General features: G+C 40.7%; 1 protein-coding gene across 1 annotated transcript in view; it reads left to right on the top strand.

The window, feature by feature from the left end:
* Positions 1-12,351, top strand: part of LOC126174898 (protein THEM6) — an 88,914-nt gene extending 76,563 nt beyond the window's left edge. The window contains exon 3 of the mRNA XM_049921322.1: positions 11,966-12,351. Coding sequence (XP_049777279.1) covers positions 11,966-12,211 — 246 coding nt within the window. The 3' untranslated portion in view covers positions 12,212-12,351. The remainder of the gene's footprint in view (positions 1-11,965) is intronic.
* The last annotated feature ends 1,141 nt before the right edge of the window (positions 12,352-13,492 follow it).

The following is a 13,492-nucleotide window of genomic DNA, read 5'->3' as shown; positions in this document are numbered from 1 at the left end:
GCCCTAACTACTATCATCCAATTGGCAGCTGCTGCGAATCGGTGTGCTTCAAGAGCTCTTGAGAGTTGTTTACCTCTGATTCCTGTACCAGAGGTACATTGAGTATTGTCCTCTCCTCTGGATCCTGTTTCCTTTGCAGAAAGTACTAGATCTGTCATTACCCGTCCACTTGACTGCGAGTGGTGTGTCAATGGTAGATTTAGGTGTCCTGTACAGGGTGGATGGGGACCAGGGAGGACTCGTTATACCGAACCTCCTAACCAACAAGTTTGAGGTTCTGTCTTTCACTGAAACTGAAACTGAGCCAGGGGAACTCACTTCACATGTTTTAGGGAAACCTGTTTTGTCCAGTGTCAGGAGGAGGCAAACGCAAAAGGTTAGTGGTCTATTAAACGTCAGCAGTTCAAACGTAACTTGTATGATGGTACCCCTTAGGGAAATGTCAGAATGAGACAGGAAAGGGCATCAGATGCAATCAGTGTGTATGCCTGGGGACTTCCTTCAACATGTTAAAGAGCCTATTCCGGCAGTCATTGAGGGAACAGGGTGCAACCAACTGCAGATTGTGGCACATGTTGGAACAAATGATGCCTGTTGTCTGGGCTCCAAGGTCATTCTTGGGTCACTCCAGCAACTGGTGGAGGAGGTTGAGAAGACCAGCCATGTACATGGAGTTTCAATGAAGCTTACAGTTTGCAGCATTGTCCACAGAACTGATTATGGTCCTGAGTCAAGTAGAAGGACTGAACCAGAGACTTTGAAGGTTCTGTGACAAGGTAGACTGTGATTTCCTGGATTTGAGCCAAAGGATTGAGAACTGTAGGGTGCCCCTAAATAGGTCAGTGTGCACTACACATCAGAGACTGTTACTCAAGTAGTTGACTGTGTGTGGGGTGCACACAAGGATTTCTTAGACTAAGTTACTCTCCAACCTGTAGGAAACCCAGAATTATCAATGTAAGATAGAAAGAAATGCCTCCTACTGGTGAGAGTATTAAAATCCGAATGGTATACTACCGAAGCATTCACAACAAAGTATCAGAGTTTGAAGCACTAATGAAAGCTGTGAAGCTCACTTAATACTAGGTACAGAAAGCTGGTTGAAACCTGTAATTGATATCAGTGAGATATTTGGAGACATTTTAAGTGTATAATGAAAGGATAGGCAAATGGGAAATTGAGGTGGTGTATTTGTCATAGTAGACAAGAAACTCAAATCCACCAAGGTAGAAATTGAAGCTGCATGTGAGATTACTTAAGCAAGACTCAGTATCAGGGATGAGCATAAAATGATAACTGGCTCCTTTTATCACCCACAAGACTCATTTCCTTATGTAACCAAAAACTTCAGAGGAAACATCGGTTCTCTTGTAAGTAAGTTCCCCAGTTATACTGTAATCATCAGTGGAGACTTTAATCATCCAACAATTAATTGGAAAATTTCAATTTTGTTAGTGGTGGGTGTGATAAAGCATCCCGTGAAACTTTACGAAATACCTTCTCTGAAAACCACCTAGAACAGATAGTTAGGAACCCCACTCTTGATGTAGATATGTTAGATTTAATAGCAACAAATAGTCCTGACCTCCTTGAGAATCTCCCCAGTCAAACTGGTTATCAGTGACAATGACTCAGTCATGGCAGCAATGATTACCAACGTCAAAGGAGAACTAAAACAAGCAGAAAGATATGTATGTTCAGTAAACTAGATAAAAAATCAGATCTGTCATATCTCAGTGAGGAACTTGAAACTTTCAGCACAGGGCAGGAGCTTGTGAGAAACTCTGGCTCAAGTTTAAAAGAGTAGTTGGCCATACACTGGATAGATACGTTCTCAGTGCAACAGTTCATAATGGGAGGGATCCTCCACAGTATACAGTCACTGTAAAGAAACTTCTAAAGAAGCAGAGAGTACTGTATACTAGGTGTAAAACAATGAAATGTATTTGGCTGTCAAGAGATCAATGCATGTCTTCAATGACTACTATAGCAGGATATTGTCAACTGATCTTTCACAGAACACAAACTCCGATCATATGTAAAGGCTATTAGTGGCACCAAAGTTAGTGTCCAGTCTCTAGCAAATGTGACAGGAACTGAAATCGAGGGTAAAGCTGAAATTCTTAGCTCTGTTTTCAAATGTTTCTTTGCCCAGGAGAATTGCCTCAGTTTAATCCTCATACCATTGAAAAGATGACTGAAATATGTATTAGTGTCACTGGTGTTGAGAAACAGTTGAGATTGTTAAAAGTGAACAAAGCTCCAGGCCCAAATGGCATGGATTCTGAAAACACTGACCATGTGAAAGCCAACTTGCACTTTTCTCACATGACATACTGAAAGGTTGGGATCAAGGCAACCAGGTAGATGCAGTGTTTCTTGATTTCTGAAAATCATTTGATGCAGTACCACACCTACACTTACTGCCAAAAGAATGATCATATGGGGTATCAAGTGAAATTTGTGACTGGATTGAGGGGGTTTTGGTAGGGAGTACACAGCATGTTATAATGGATGGAGAATCATCTTCAAATGTAGTAGTAACTTTGGCACCTTGGAAGTGTGTTTGAACCCTTGCTGTTCATGTTGTAAACTAATGTCCCTGCAGACAATATTAGTGGTAAAATCAAGCTTTTAGCAGATATTGCAGTTATCTATAATGAAGAAATATCTGAAAGAAGCTGCATAAATATACTGTCAGATCTTGATAAGATTTCAACATTGTGTAGAGATTGGTAACTTGCTCTAAAAGTTCACAAATGTAAAACTGTGCACTTCATAAAACAAAAGAAATGTGGTATCCTATAACTTTAATATTAATGAGTCACTGTTGAAATCAACCAACTCATACAAATACCTGGGTGTGACCCTTTCTAGGTATATGAAATGGAGTAATCACATAGGTTCAGTTGAGGGTAAAGTAGGTGGTAGACTCTGGTTTATTGACAGAACAGTGGGAAGCGCAATCAGTCTACAAAGGACATTGCTTACAAATCACTTGTGCGACTGGTTCTAGAATATTGCTCAAGTGTGCGGGACCCATACCAGATAGGACTAACAGCAGATATTGAACTTATACAGAGAAGGATAGCATGAATGGTCACAGATTTGTTTAATCCATGTGAGAGTGTCACAGAAATACTGAAGGAACTGAAGTGAAAGTGTCTTGAAGATAGCTGTAAAGTATCCCAAGAAAGTCCGTTAACAAAGTTTCAGGAATCAGCTTTAAATGATTACCCTAGTAATGTAGTAGAACCCTTTATGTATTTCTCACAGAGGGATCATGGGGATAAGATTAGAATAATTACTGCACTCACAAATGCATTCAGACACTATTTTTTCCCATGTTCCATACATGAATGGAACAGGAAGCAGCCCTAATAACTGGTACAATGGAATATACCCTCAGCCATACACCTCACACTGGTTTGCAGAGTATAGACGGAGATGGAGATGATACTGTGATGTTTCAATGAATGTCATACTCAGCGTCCTTTCGTGTATACAAAACTTCTTAAAATTTTAGATTTTAACAATTATTTTTGAAATATGAATGTTTTAGTTAGAGTACAAGGAAATATCCTTAAAAGCATGTTAAATGTTGTTGATGTTCAAAATGTTTACATCTTGAATCATTGATTATGACATGTTACATTTTTTTCTGGAAACTACTATTTGAAAATTCTATATATTTTACCCAAAAATTGCATTAAATGAATGAATTTCTGTCTTAACTGCATTTGAATCTGTTGAACTGACTGACATTTATACACAAAGTTAGAATCTGATGAATTATATGATGAATTTTGTCTTTTGTAGGCCATTAAATTATTTCAGATGATGTTAAATGATTATTAATGCAGGTGTCAGAACAACATAATAAAAATTACAAATTATTATATACTTCATTAGAAGCATTTATCACCTGCTACTATATGAATTCATTATTGAATATTTCATTAACCAGCTAGTTACACTTCACAGTAAGTTACACTGTGAGAAATTTCTTCACTGTGTCTTAAACTTTCTCACACAATTCACAGAAGCAAACTGGTATGACTACTATTTTCATTTTCCTCTTTTATGATTGCTTAGGAAGGAAATTACAAATATTAGTGTACTGATTATCTTCAAGAAGTGAAAGAAACAAGACTACTGTGTCCCAATGCAATATTTTTTCACATTCAGTACAGGTTATATGTATTTGAATGAGCAGTTGAATGTAATGCAGAAATTGTTTGAATTTTTGTCTACGAAGTGACTTGGAATGACACTTTTCACAGCCCATTCAGGAAGCTGGACGCTAAAATTGAACTTGTGGGTGAATGCTGCCATTCATGGAAGCCACATATCTTTACTGCAAGATTACAGCAACAACTGTGTCAAGTGGAGTACTGTGAAACTCATGGCTCAACCCTTTGTCCCTGATGAGGAGGAGGAGGAGATTAGTGTTTAACGTTCCGTCGACAACGAGGTCATTAGAGACGGAGCGCAAGCTCGGGTGAGGGAAGGATGGGGAAGGAAATCGGCCGTGCCCTTTCAAAGGAACCATACTGGCATTTGCCTGAAGCGATTTAGGGAAATCACGGAAAACCTAAATCAGGATGGCCGGAGACGGGATTGAACCATCGTCCTCCCGAATGCGAGTCCAGTGTGCTAACCACTGCGCCACCTCGCTCGGTTGTCCCTGATGATTTCCAAGAGTTGATGTGGATTTTCTTGAATCCTGCCTAGTTGTCAAAGATGGGGTGTCTAGGAAACCTGCTTCTCGGATTGCTAGACAACATTTCAAGCAAATCGTATTAAAGAGTTTTATTACTAAATGAATCAATGACAGTACTTAACTTTGAAAAATACATAGCTGTGTTGCAAGTAAAGGGCAACATGCAATATAATCATTGTACTTCAGTATAGTGATTCCAATACAAGTGAAGTGATACAGTGGATGCTTCTATCCAGGTCACTGGTCTTGATGCTTCCATAGAACTGGCAGAATTGGCCATGACCAGTAGGGAGTGGTGCTTATGTTCTCTTCACCTAGAGGCTGCTGCTGTCATGTTGTCATCCTAGAGAAGGGTCGGCTAGCAGCTGACGTCTCCATCACAGCCCTCTCTGCTCTATCATTCCTGACTGGCATTCCAGTGCTTGACTTTACGCCAGAACATTCCTCTCCCCCCCCCCCCCCCCCCCCCCAAAGTGCTAGACCCTCGTTGAATAAGGAGCTCAACAATGGGAGGGGAGGTAGGATCATGGACCGGAGGGTGTGGCTGCAAGGGAGGTCAGGCTTCCAGTTGTACCCTGCCATCTGACCTTCGTTCTGGTGGAAATATCCCCCAGAAAATGACCAGAAAGGTATGTGTCCGCCTCCTGAGGCCCATAAGATGTAGAGGATGGTGGCTGCAGCAGCATGGGTGGGTCCAGCTCCATTGGTAGGATGAGAGGAGGTGAAGAATCCATCTCCATGGGGTCATCCCACAGTGTCGTACTGACACTCTCTGGCGGCTGCTGTGACCTTGCTGTCCTTGGGATCCATGAATCTAGGGGAAGAGATACAGAAGGATCACAATGCACATGACAGTGGTGAATTTGGCTGTGATGTCGGTGTTGCAATCAGTCAGGGCCTGAAATGAGATACATGCATGTGCCAAGTCAATGAAGGATCTTGCCTCACACCCACAATCTGCTGCCACTAAAAACCCTGTAAAACACAATGTTATGTGGTGCGAAGCAATACTTGCATCCTTCCTTCAGCGCTGGATGCTGGGGAGGGTGGAGCAGATGGAGCAGTGTCTGATGATGGCAGGTGTGAAGTAATTTCGCCGGTGATGGTTCATCTTGTGGATGCGAACGATAGGAGGTGAGAAACAATTGCAATGCTTGATCCATGATGTGTGCGGTGTGAAGTTTGCTTCACCATTTGACTGTGAATGGATGGTGCACTAGTTAGATGCTGTATACCATTGTGTTCACAGAATGTTTCAAACTCATTTGACATGAACTGTAGGCTGCTGTCTGACACTATGATTTCAGGCAAACATTTGAGGTAAAAAATAGAGGACAACACCGGAAGTGTGCCACGTGATGTTGTTGAGTTCATTGACACAGCGAAAGGAAAGTTGCTATAAGAATCTACCACAGTCAATCAACGAGTGTTCCAAAACAGTCCTGTAAAGACTGTGTGCAAATGTTGCCATGGTGATTGTGACCTAGGCCAAACAGAGAATGTTTGTGGGGAAGCGGACTGATTTTCCATATATGTGTGTCACTGCGATCTGTTCTATTTTTGTGTCCATACCCTGCCAAGTACAGTGTCAACACACTAACTGTTTCGTACAAACAATCCCTGTGTTCTTGGTGAAGTGACTGCAATACTTCTTTTTACAAAGCATTGGGGATTGACACACATGACTGTCCACTGTCATTCTGAACAAGAATCATGTCTTGCTGTATAGCGAGGCTGTGCTGAGGTGCAAAGTATCGGCACACTACAGAGTTCTTTATGCTATACGATGAGTGAGGCCAAGATGTGTGAATGTATTTTAGCAAAATGTTCAAATCTGAATCAGTTTCTGTGGCTTGTGCAATTTTCCTATAGTTCAGAGGATATGACTGAAACAATTCAGAATCCAGAGCATTGATGTGACAACAAGATATGGCAGAAGTGAAAAAAGTGTGCATCAGGGCCAATCGGAAGAAGTGAAAGTGAGTCCGCATTACCATGTTGAGCTGCTGGACAATACACAATCTCGTACTGGCATTGACACAACAACAAAGCCCATCTTTGAAATTTTTGGGCAGTTCATACAGGAGCCTGTTTCATCAGATGAAACAAGGACTGGAGTAGTTTGTGATCTGTTACGAAACAGAATTTTCTGCCATAAAAATAGTGGTGGAATTTGGTGGCACCATACACAATAGCCAATGCCTCTTTCTCTATTAGTGAATAGTTACACTGAGCTTTGGGCAACACTTTAGATGCAAAAGCAATAGGCCTGTCTTTATCACCAAAACTATGTGAAAGCACTGCACCGATTACGTAAGAGGAAATGTCAACCTGCAACACAACCAGTTTGTCAGGATCGAAGTGAACCATGCATCAATCACTGAGCAATGCATCTTTAAGTCTCTGAAAAGCTGCTTGGCACTCATCTGTCCGAACAAAGGGGACATTCTTGTGATGCAAGTGATGCAATGGAGCCACAATTTGTTCAGCATTCAGTATGAACCGAATATAATAGTTCAGTTTCCCCAAAAGTGACTGCAATTCTGTGACATTGTGAGGAACTGGCAAGTCCCATATCGCTAACAAATGTGATTGAAGAGCATGTACATCTTGACTGTTTATGACATGACCAAGATACTGGAACTCAGGTTTAAAAAAAATCACACTTGTTCAGTTGACACTTTAGTCCTGCCTCAGATAACACACAAAACAAAGCATGCAAATTTGCTGTGTTCTTTAGGTGAACAACCTGCTACGACAATATCGTCCAAATAGTTTGAACAGTTTGGTACTTGAGCAGTCAGCTGTTCCAAACACCGTTGGAAAATGATGGATGTGGAAACACTGCCAAAAGGCAAATGCAAATATTTAACAAGCCTAAATGAGTGTTCATAACACACACTTTTTGAGATTCTTCATCTAATGATATTTGAAGATATGTGTCTTGCAAATCAATTTTTGAAAAGTAGCGACCAGTGCCTAACCTGTCCACGAGATCCTCTGGGCATGGCAAAGAATAAGTATCAATCACAGTTTGCGGGTTGAGTGTAGACTTAAAGCCAACACAGAGTGAATGTGACCTGAAGGTCTGAGGAGTAAAACCAGTGGACATGCCCATTGACTACCTGATATGGCTGCAATAGTTCTGCTATCTTGCAGTTCTTTAAGTTCAGCAACTACTTTGTCCCGTAACGCAATGGGAACAGTTCTGGCCTAGCAAAATTTCAGCTGAGGATTGTCTTTCATAGTAATATGTGCAACAAAATTGTTAGCCTTGCCTAAACATTCAGAAAAGAGTTCAGGGAATCCTTGCAGCAAGCTAGCTACTCTGTCTTTTGCATTAAATGCAGTCACTGTCAACATGTTATTCTGAATTTGAAAGCCAAACAATTCAAATGAATCAAGACCAAATATGTTCTCACAATAGCATGATTGTAGTACAGCAAAAGTGACAGTTCACGTATGCAAGCAATACATGGCAGGCAAAGTACATTTTCCGAGAACAGGAATGTCTTGTCCATTGTAAGCCATCAGGTGTGTGCTAGTTTTAGACAGGCATGGGGTGCCTAACAGTTCATATGTGTTACAATTCAGCAATCTAACAGAGGAACCCGTGTCCAACTGAAATTTCACACGTTTTTCACTAATATGCAATTGAACAAAAAAGCTTGTTGGACTGATGTAGCACTGACGAAACTGTTTGCTTGCTAGTTTTGCTGATGGCCGCAGCAGGCTTTGAATGCACTGCACAGATTACATGAGTCTTATGACTAGAATTTTGTGAGTGGACAGAATTCTTATGTTTGTTCCATTGCAAACATACGGATTGTACGTGATCTTTCTGGCCATAAGCGTAACACAGTGCTTGTCTGTAAGGGCAGTCTTGGCGCTTGTGCCGTGAATAGCACTGATGGTATGATGTAATTCTGTTCACCTGTTTAGAGAGCTGCTTATGCGGCATGGAGAACTGTTTACAAGGCATGGTGCATGCAAGCTGCTGCGCCCTACTGGGCCAATTGCTAGCAAGGGATGACTCAAGCCGACAAGTTTGTGGCTGCTCAAAATTTTCAGCCGACACAGCATCTGAATGATATTGATCTAGGATATGCACTACATGCTGAAATGATGGATTGGACTGTTTCAAAATCTGTTCTCTAAGTTTGGCATCCATTGCATTGTACATGATCAGATCATGCAACATAATATCTGAATATAAAGTACCACAATCACATTTGAATTTGCATTTCCTTGTCATATCCTCCAAATCTTAGTCACTCACAGTAAGTTTGTTCTGACCTTTTCTTGGAATTAAAGAATTGATACCTAACTGCTACCACATTCAGTTATTGGTCATAATAGTTAGTGAGCGAATCTACAAACTTATCATAGGAAAGTCCATTCAGAGTAGCGTTAGGGAACAGTTTCTAAATGAGGTGAAACACTGCACTTTCTACCGTTGACAATAAATGATGGAGCTGCACAGTACCTGGCAAGTTGTAGCAATTACTTGGGCTTAAGACTGTTGCAACCACTTGAGTCATTCCTCTTCTTTTTCATTAAACTGGTGAAAAGGTGGTATAGCAATCAGAGCTATAAGTGCCTGCTGCATCATATTGGTGGCTTGAGCAGTGAGTAGCTGCTGTATCATATTTAGTAGAGCTGCGATTTGTTGACTCTGAAACTGAAACATCTGTGTTAGCTGTGTTGCATCTATCTCTTGCAGCTGTGGTGCCTGAGCAGGGGGTATGAGAGGTGGGTTGTTCATTTTGGAAGAGATAAATGCAAGAAACAGAAAAGGCAAGCAATAAAAATAAGTAAAAAAGCAAAGAAAATTTCTGCAATGCCCACCTGAAAACACTGATCAGCAAAACCACTAGAAGAGACACTATTAATGCAAGTAAACACACCTGTGCAAAGAATAGACAATGTAGAATCAAGGTGCCAGCAAACACCAAATAAAATTTCTGGCAGTTAGTTCAAGGTTCTTCTGAATACTCATCACCAACGTTGAATCCTTTCTAGTTGTCAAAGACATGATGTCTAGGAAACCTGCTTCTTGCATTGCTAGACAATTCAGGCAAATCTCTTTAAAGAGTTTAGTATGCAATGAATCAATGACAATATTTAACTTTGAGAAATACACAGATGTGCTGCAAGCAAAGGGCACAGTATTATGATTACAATACTAGTGAAGTAATACAGTGGATGCTTCTATCCAGGTCGCTGGTCTTGACACTTCTGTAGAACTGTCAGAGCTGGCCATGAGCAGTTGGGTGTGGGGCTTGTGTCCTCTTCACCTAGAGGCTGCTGCTGTCATGTTGTCATCCTAGAGAGAGGTTGGCTAGCATGCAATTGGCTGATGTCTCCTTCCCAGCCCTCTCCACTCTATCATTCCTGACTGGCGTGCTGGCGCTTGACTTTACGCCAGAACAGATTTGAAGCATGATGTACTTATTTTATGGAGACTTTCATTTTTTTAGAAGCCAAATTAGAGAATGTACTTGCAAATCTAGACCATTGTTGCCATGATGTTTATAATGGAATGACATACATCCACTAATTTCATCCTTGCCTAGGTCTCAAGTACTAGCTACATAATGGAGTATTTGCTTAAGTCATACTACATCTTCTGTTGATGCAAAGTCAAGAGTTAGAGACAGGAAGCTCACACTGTAACCCAGGTCAGGTCTCATTTCAAGCATCAGGTACATCAGTGTTCCAACTGCATGTCAGTATTCACTTTTCCACATTCTTTCTTTGTGCTTGTAATGTATCTGGTTCCTTCAGAATTGATGTAAAGACAGGTTTGCACTCTTTGCACTCAGAATCTTCTATGCACATACTCATTGACTTATCTTGATAGCACCATAATCAAAAAATTTTATCTCAAGTCTGAGGAAATATGATGCTGGTTTCATAATGATCTTGGATTTGGCCTTCAGCTCATCGACAAACTTTCTGGCATTCTGCTGCTTACATGCCATATCTAACCCATCATCTGCATAAAGAGCAACCAACAGTTTCTTGTCACCTTCTTCTTTGATATGTAAGAAAGGATCTTTATCACTTGCCTTGAAACCTGCTCACAAAAGAAATGCTCCAAAATGTGTACTCCAACATCTCAGAGCTTGCAGAAGCCCATACAAACTTCTCCTTAATTTGCAAACTCACTCTGTGCCATCTTTATACCCATCTGGCTGTTGCACAAATATTACTACTTGTAGTTTGCCATACAGTAATGCTGTGGACACATAACTGTATGAGATGCTTCTTCTCAGCTGCAGAGATGTTTTCAGCTTAGCTACTGGACTGAAGGTTTCACTATAGTCTACATCATAGCAGTGATTAAAACCCATGAAGACAAATCTTGCTTTATATTTCTCAGTGCTTTAGAGTTTAATCTTTATACGAAAAACACACTTACAAGATATAGCTCTTGCTCATCTTGGTTGAATAGTTAATTCCCATATCTCTCTCTCTCTCTCTCTGTCTCTGTCTGACCAACTGACAAACAATGCCTTAAATGAATGGCTCACAAAATACATTTTACAAGGAAATGCTTATGCCTAGTTCCCTTTCTAACATCCTATGACATGGTGTTTATAATGAGGTCTCCATTTCTCATGGTTACAGCTGCACTGCAACAATGAAATTTTTTCAATGGAATTTAATGCAGCAACTTCTTTGGGCAAAGTTGGTTGAATGCCTGCCTTGTACAAGGTACTAAAGGGCTCTCAGACTTCAAACAACACAGTTTTGTTATTAGTTTGAAGCACTGTTGATGACAAATTCACTATTAAGTTCCGGGGGGCGGGGGGAACTTTCCTATTACTTACTTTCTTACTGCTACATGTCCCATATGAGTGTTTTCCAGAGGTTTAAAAATTTTCCCTATTTGCTGCTTTTTGACTAACTTGCCTGGGATTTATGTTGATTAGGTGGCTAAAGAAGACATCTGGATAGGTGTGACACAGGTGCAACATTTCTGCTGCTACCTTGGTTTCGTGGGCATTTTGAATGGGTGTAAGCAGTAGCGGGAGCACAGTGTTTTGTCTCCCATAGCACCATGTTACAGTATGTTGGTTCAGGGATTTCAGGACTGCAGATTTTAGATAAAAAATAATTAATTACATGACTTTATTTGTTGAGGTGAGAATCAAAATTTTTTGACTACCCACTGTATATGTGGATGTAGGGCTCATATAACAGATGGTAGTAACATGATTCTTCTTGTGTTGGCAGCTGATCTACTGGGATGAGAAGAGCATCTACCTGGAACAGCAGTTTGTGACACCACATGATGGCTTTGTGCGTGCTGTGGTGCTGAGCCGACAGAATGTGGTGGGCACTGACGCACGTGTCATGATGCGCGACCTGACACATTGCGATGCTCCGCCACCACCGCCGAAGGACCTGGAGCTGTGGTTGGAAGCTATGGATGCTTCTAGGACACGCCTAAGACCTGAAGATGCCTCCAAGAATGACTGAGTAGTCTCCTAGTGATGCTGCCACTTATTTTGAGTTGGCGTTTTATTAATGTAATTACAACATATCACTGTATCAAAACTTCAAACATTTGTACCATGGACATTAATAAATATTTGTACCAATATGATGTGTTTTATCATTATGGATCAAGACAAACCATAAGTCTGTTTTACAGCTGAACAGTGCAAAAGCTTGAATCAACAACGACACTGATTTTACACTATTTTTGCCTGACACTGTGCAAGTGAACATGAGTACAATGTGTTTCCTGAAAGATATGTTGCAATGGTGCAATTCAGCAATTTTCACATTAACCAAGCTTTACCAGATAGAGTGAAAGTCAATCATCCAAAACAGTCTCCATTTGTGTGTTTGTTTTCACAATGATGTGATGTGATTTTTATTTAAGCAATAAAAATGTTTGTTGCTAAAATAATCACCTTTTTCACCAACAGGAGGCACTTCAGTGAAATCAGTTGTTGTATACATTGGCTTAATGCAACACACAGTTCTGTATGTTTACACATCCATTAAGTGAGTATTGCATCTTATCTATTAACAGACAATTTAGCACTAAGTCAGTAGGTAGAAAACGAGAGTATTGAAATAATGGATGACTTTTTACACAGCTCCCCCACCTTTCTCCCTCTTCCCTCATCCAGTACCCCCATCCCTGCCCCCCCCCCCCCCCCCCCCCACACACACACACACACTTTCCATAGAAACTCAAGATAGTGGGTTCAGGTCAGGTGTCCTCTCATCTGTCTTTGTTCCTAAAGACTCTGGTTTTAAGTCCTGGAAAGGTGCATCTTTATAAATTTTTGTTATATACAACCATATTTTGTCTCTTTTTGTTTTGGTCAAGATGGTGAGGGTTGCTATTCTAGACACAATACATACAAGGCGATCATAAACAGTCTGAAAAGCTGGTAAGGGTGTTGCAGGGTACATTGTGCAGAGAATTAATTGTTAAGAAAAAAATTCAATATTATGCACCATTTCTGAGTTAATTAGCATTGAAGTTAGCCAATCATGCCATTGTGCATGCCAATGCTAGCTGCCCACCAGATACATTAGTGTCAGTTGTTCTCATAGTGTAGATAAAAATGCACTAGACTGCTCAGGCTTTGGCATGGGTTTGGTCCTTATTATTATCCCATGCCCAATTTTTGTATCACTCTCTTGTTCAGTTTTATGAAACCAAACAAAGAACACATGGGGCTGCTTGATTTTGGGGCAGCTATGGTCTGATTGGCTAATTTTAATGCTAATTAACTTGGA

This window comes from Schistocerca cancellata, chromosome 3 (assembly GCF_023864275.1).
Source record: "Schistocerca cancellata isolate TAMUIC-IGC-003103 chromosome 3, iqSchCanc2.1, whole genome shotgun sequence".
NCBI classification, from domain to species: Eukaryota; Metazoa; Arthropoda; class Insecta; order Orthoptera; family Acrididae; genus Schistocerca; species Schistocerca cancellata.
This window is presented reverse-complemented; position numbering and strand designations above follow the sequence as displayed.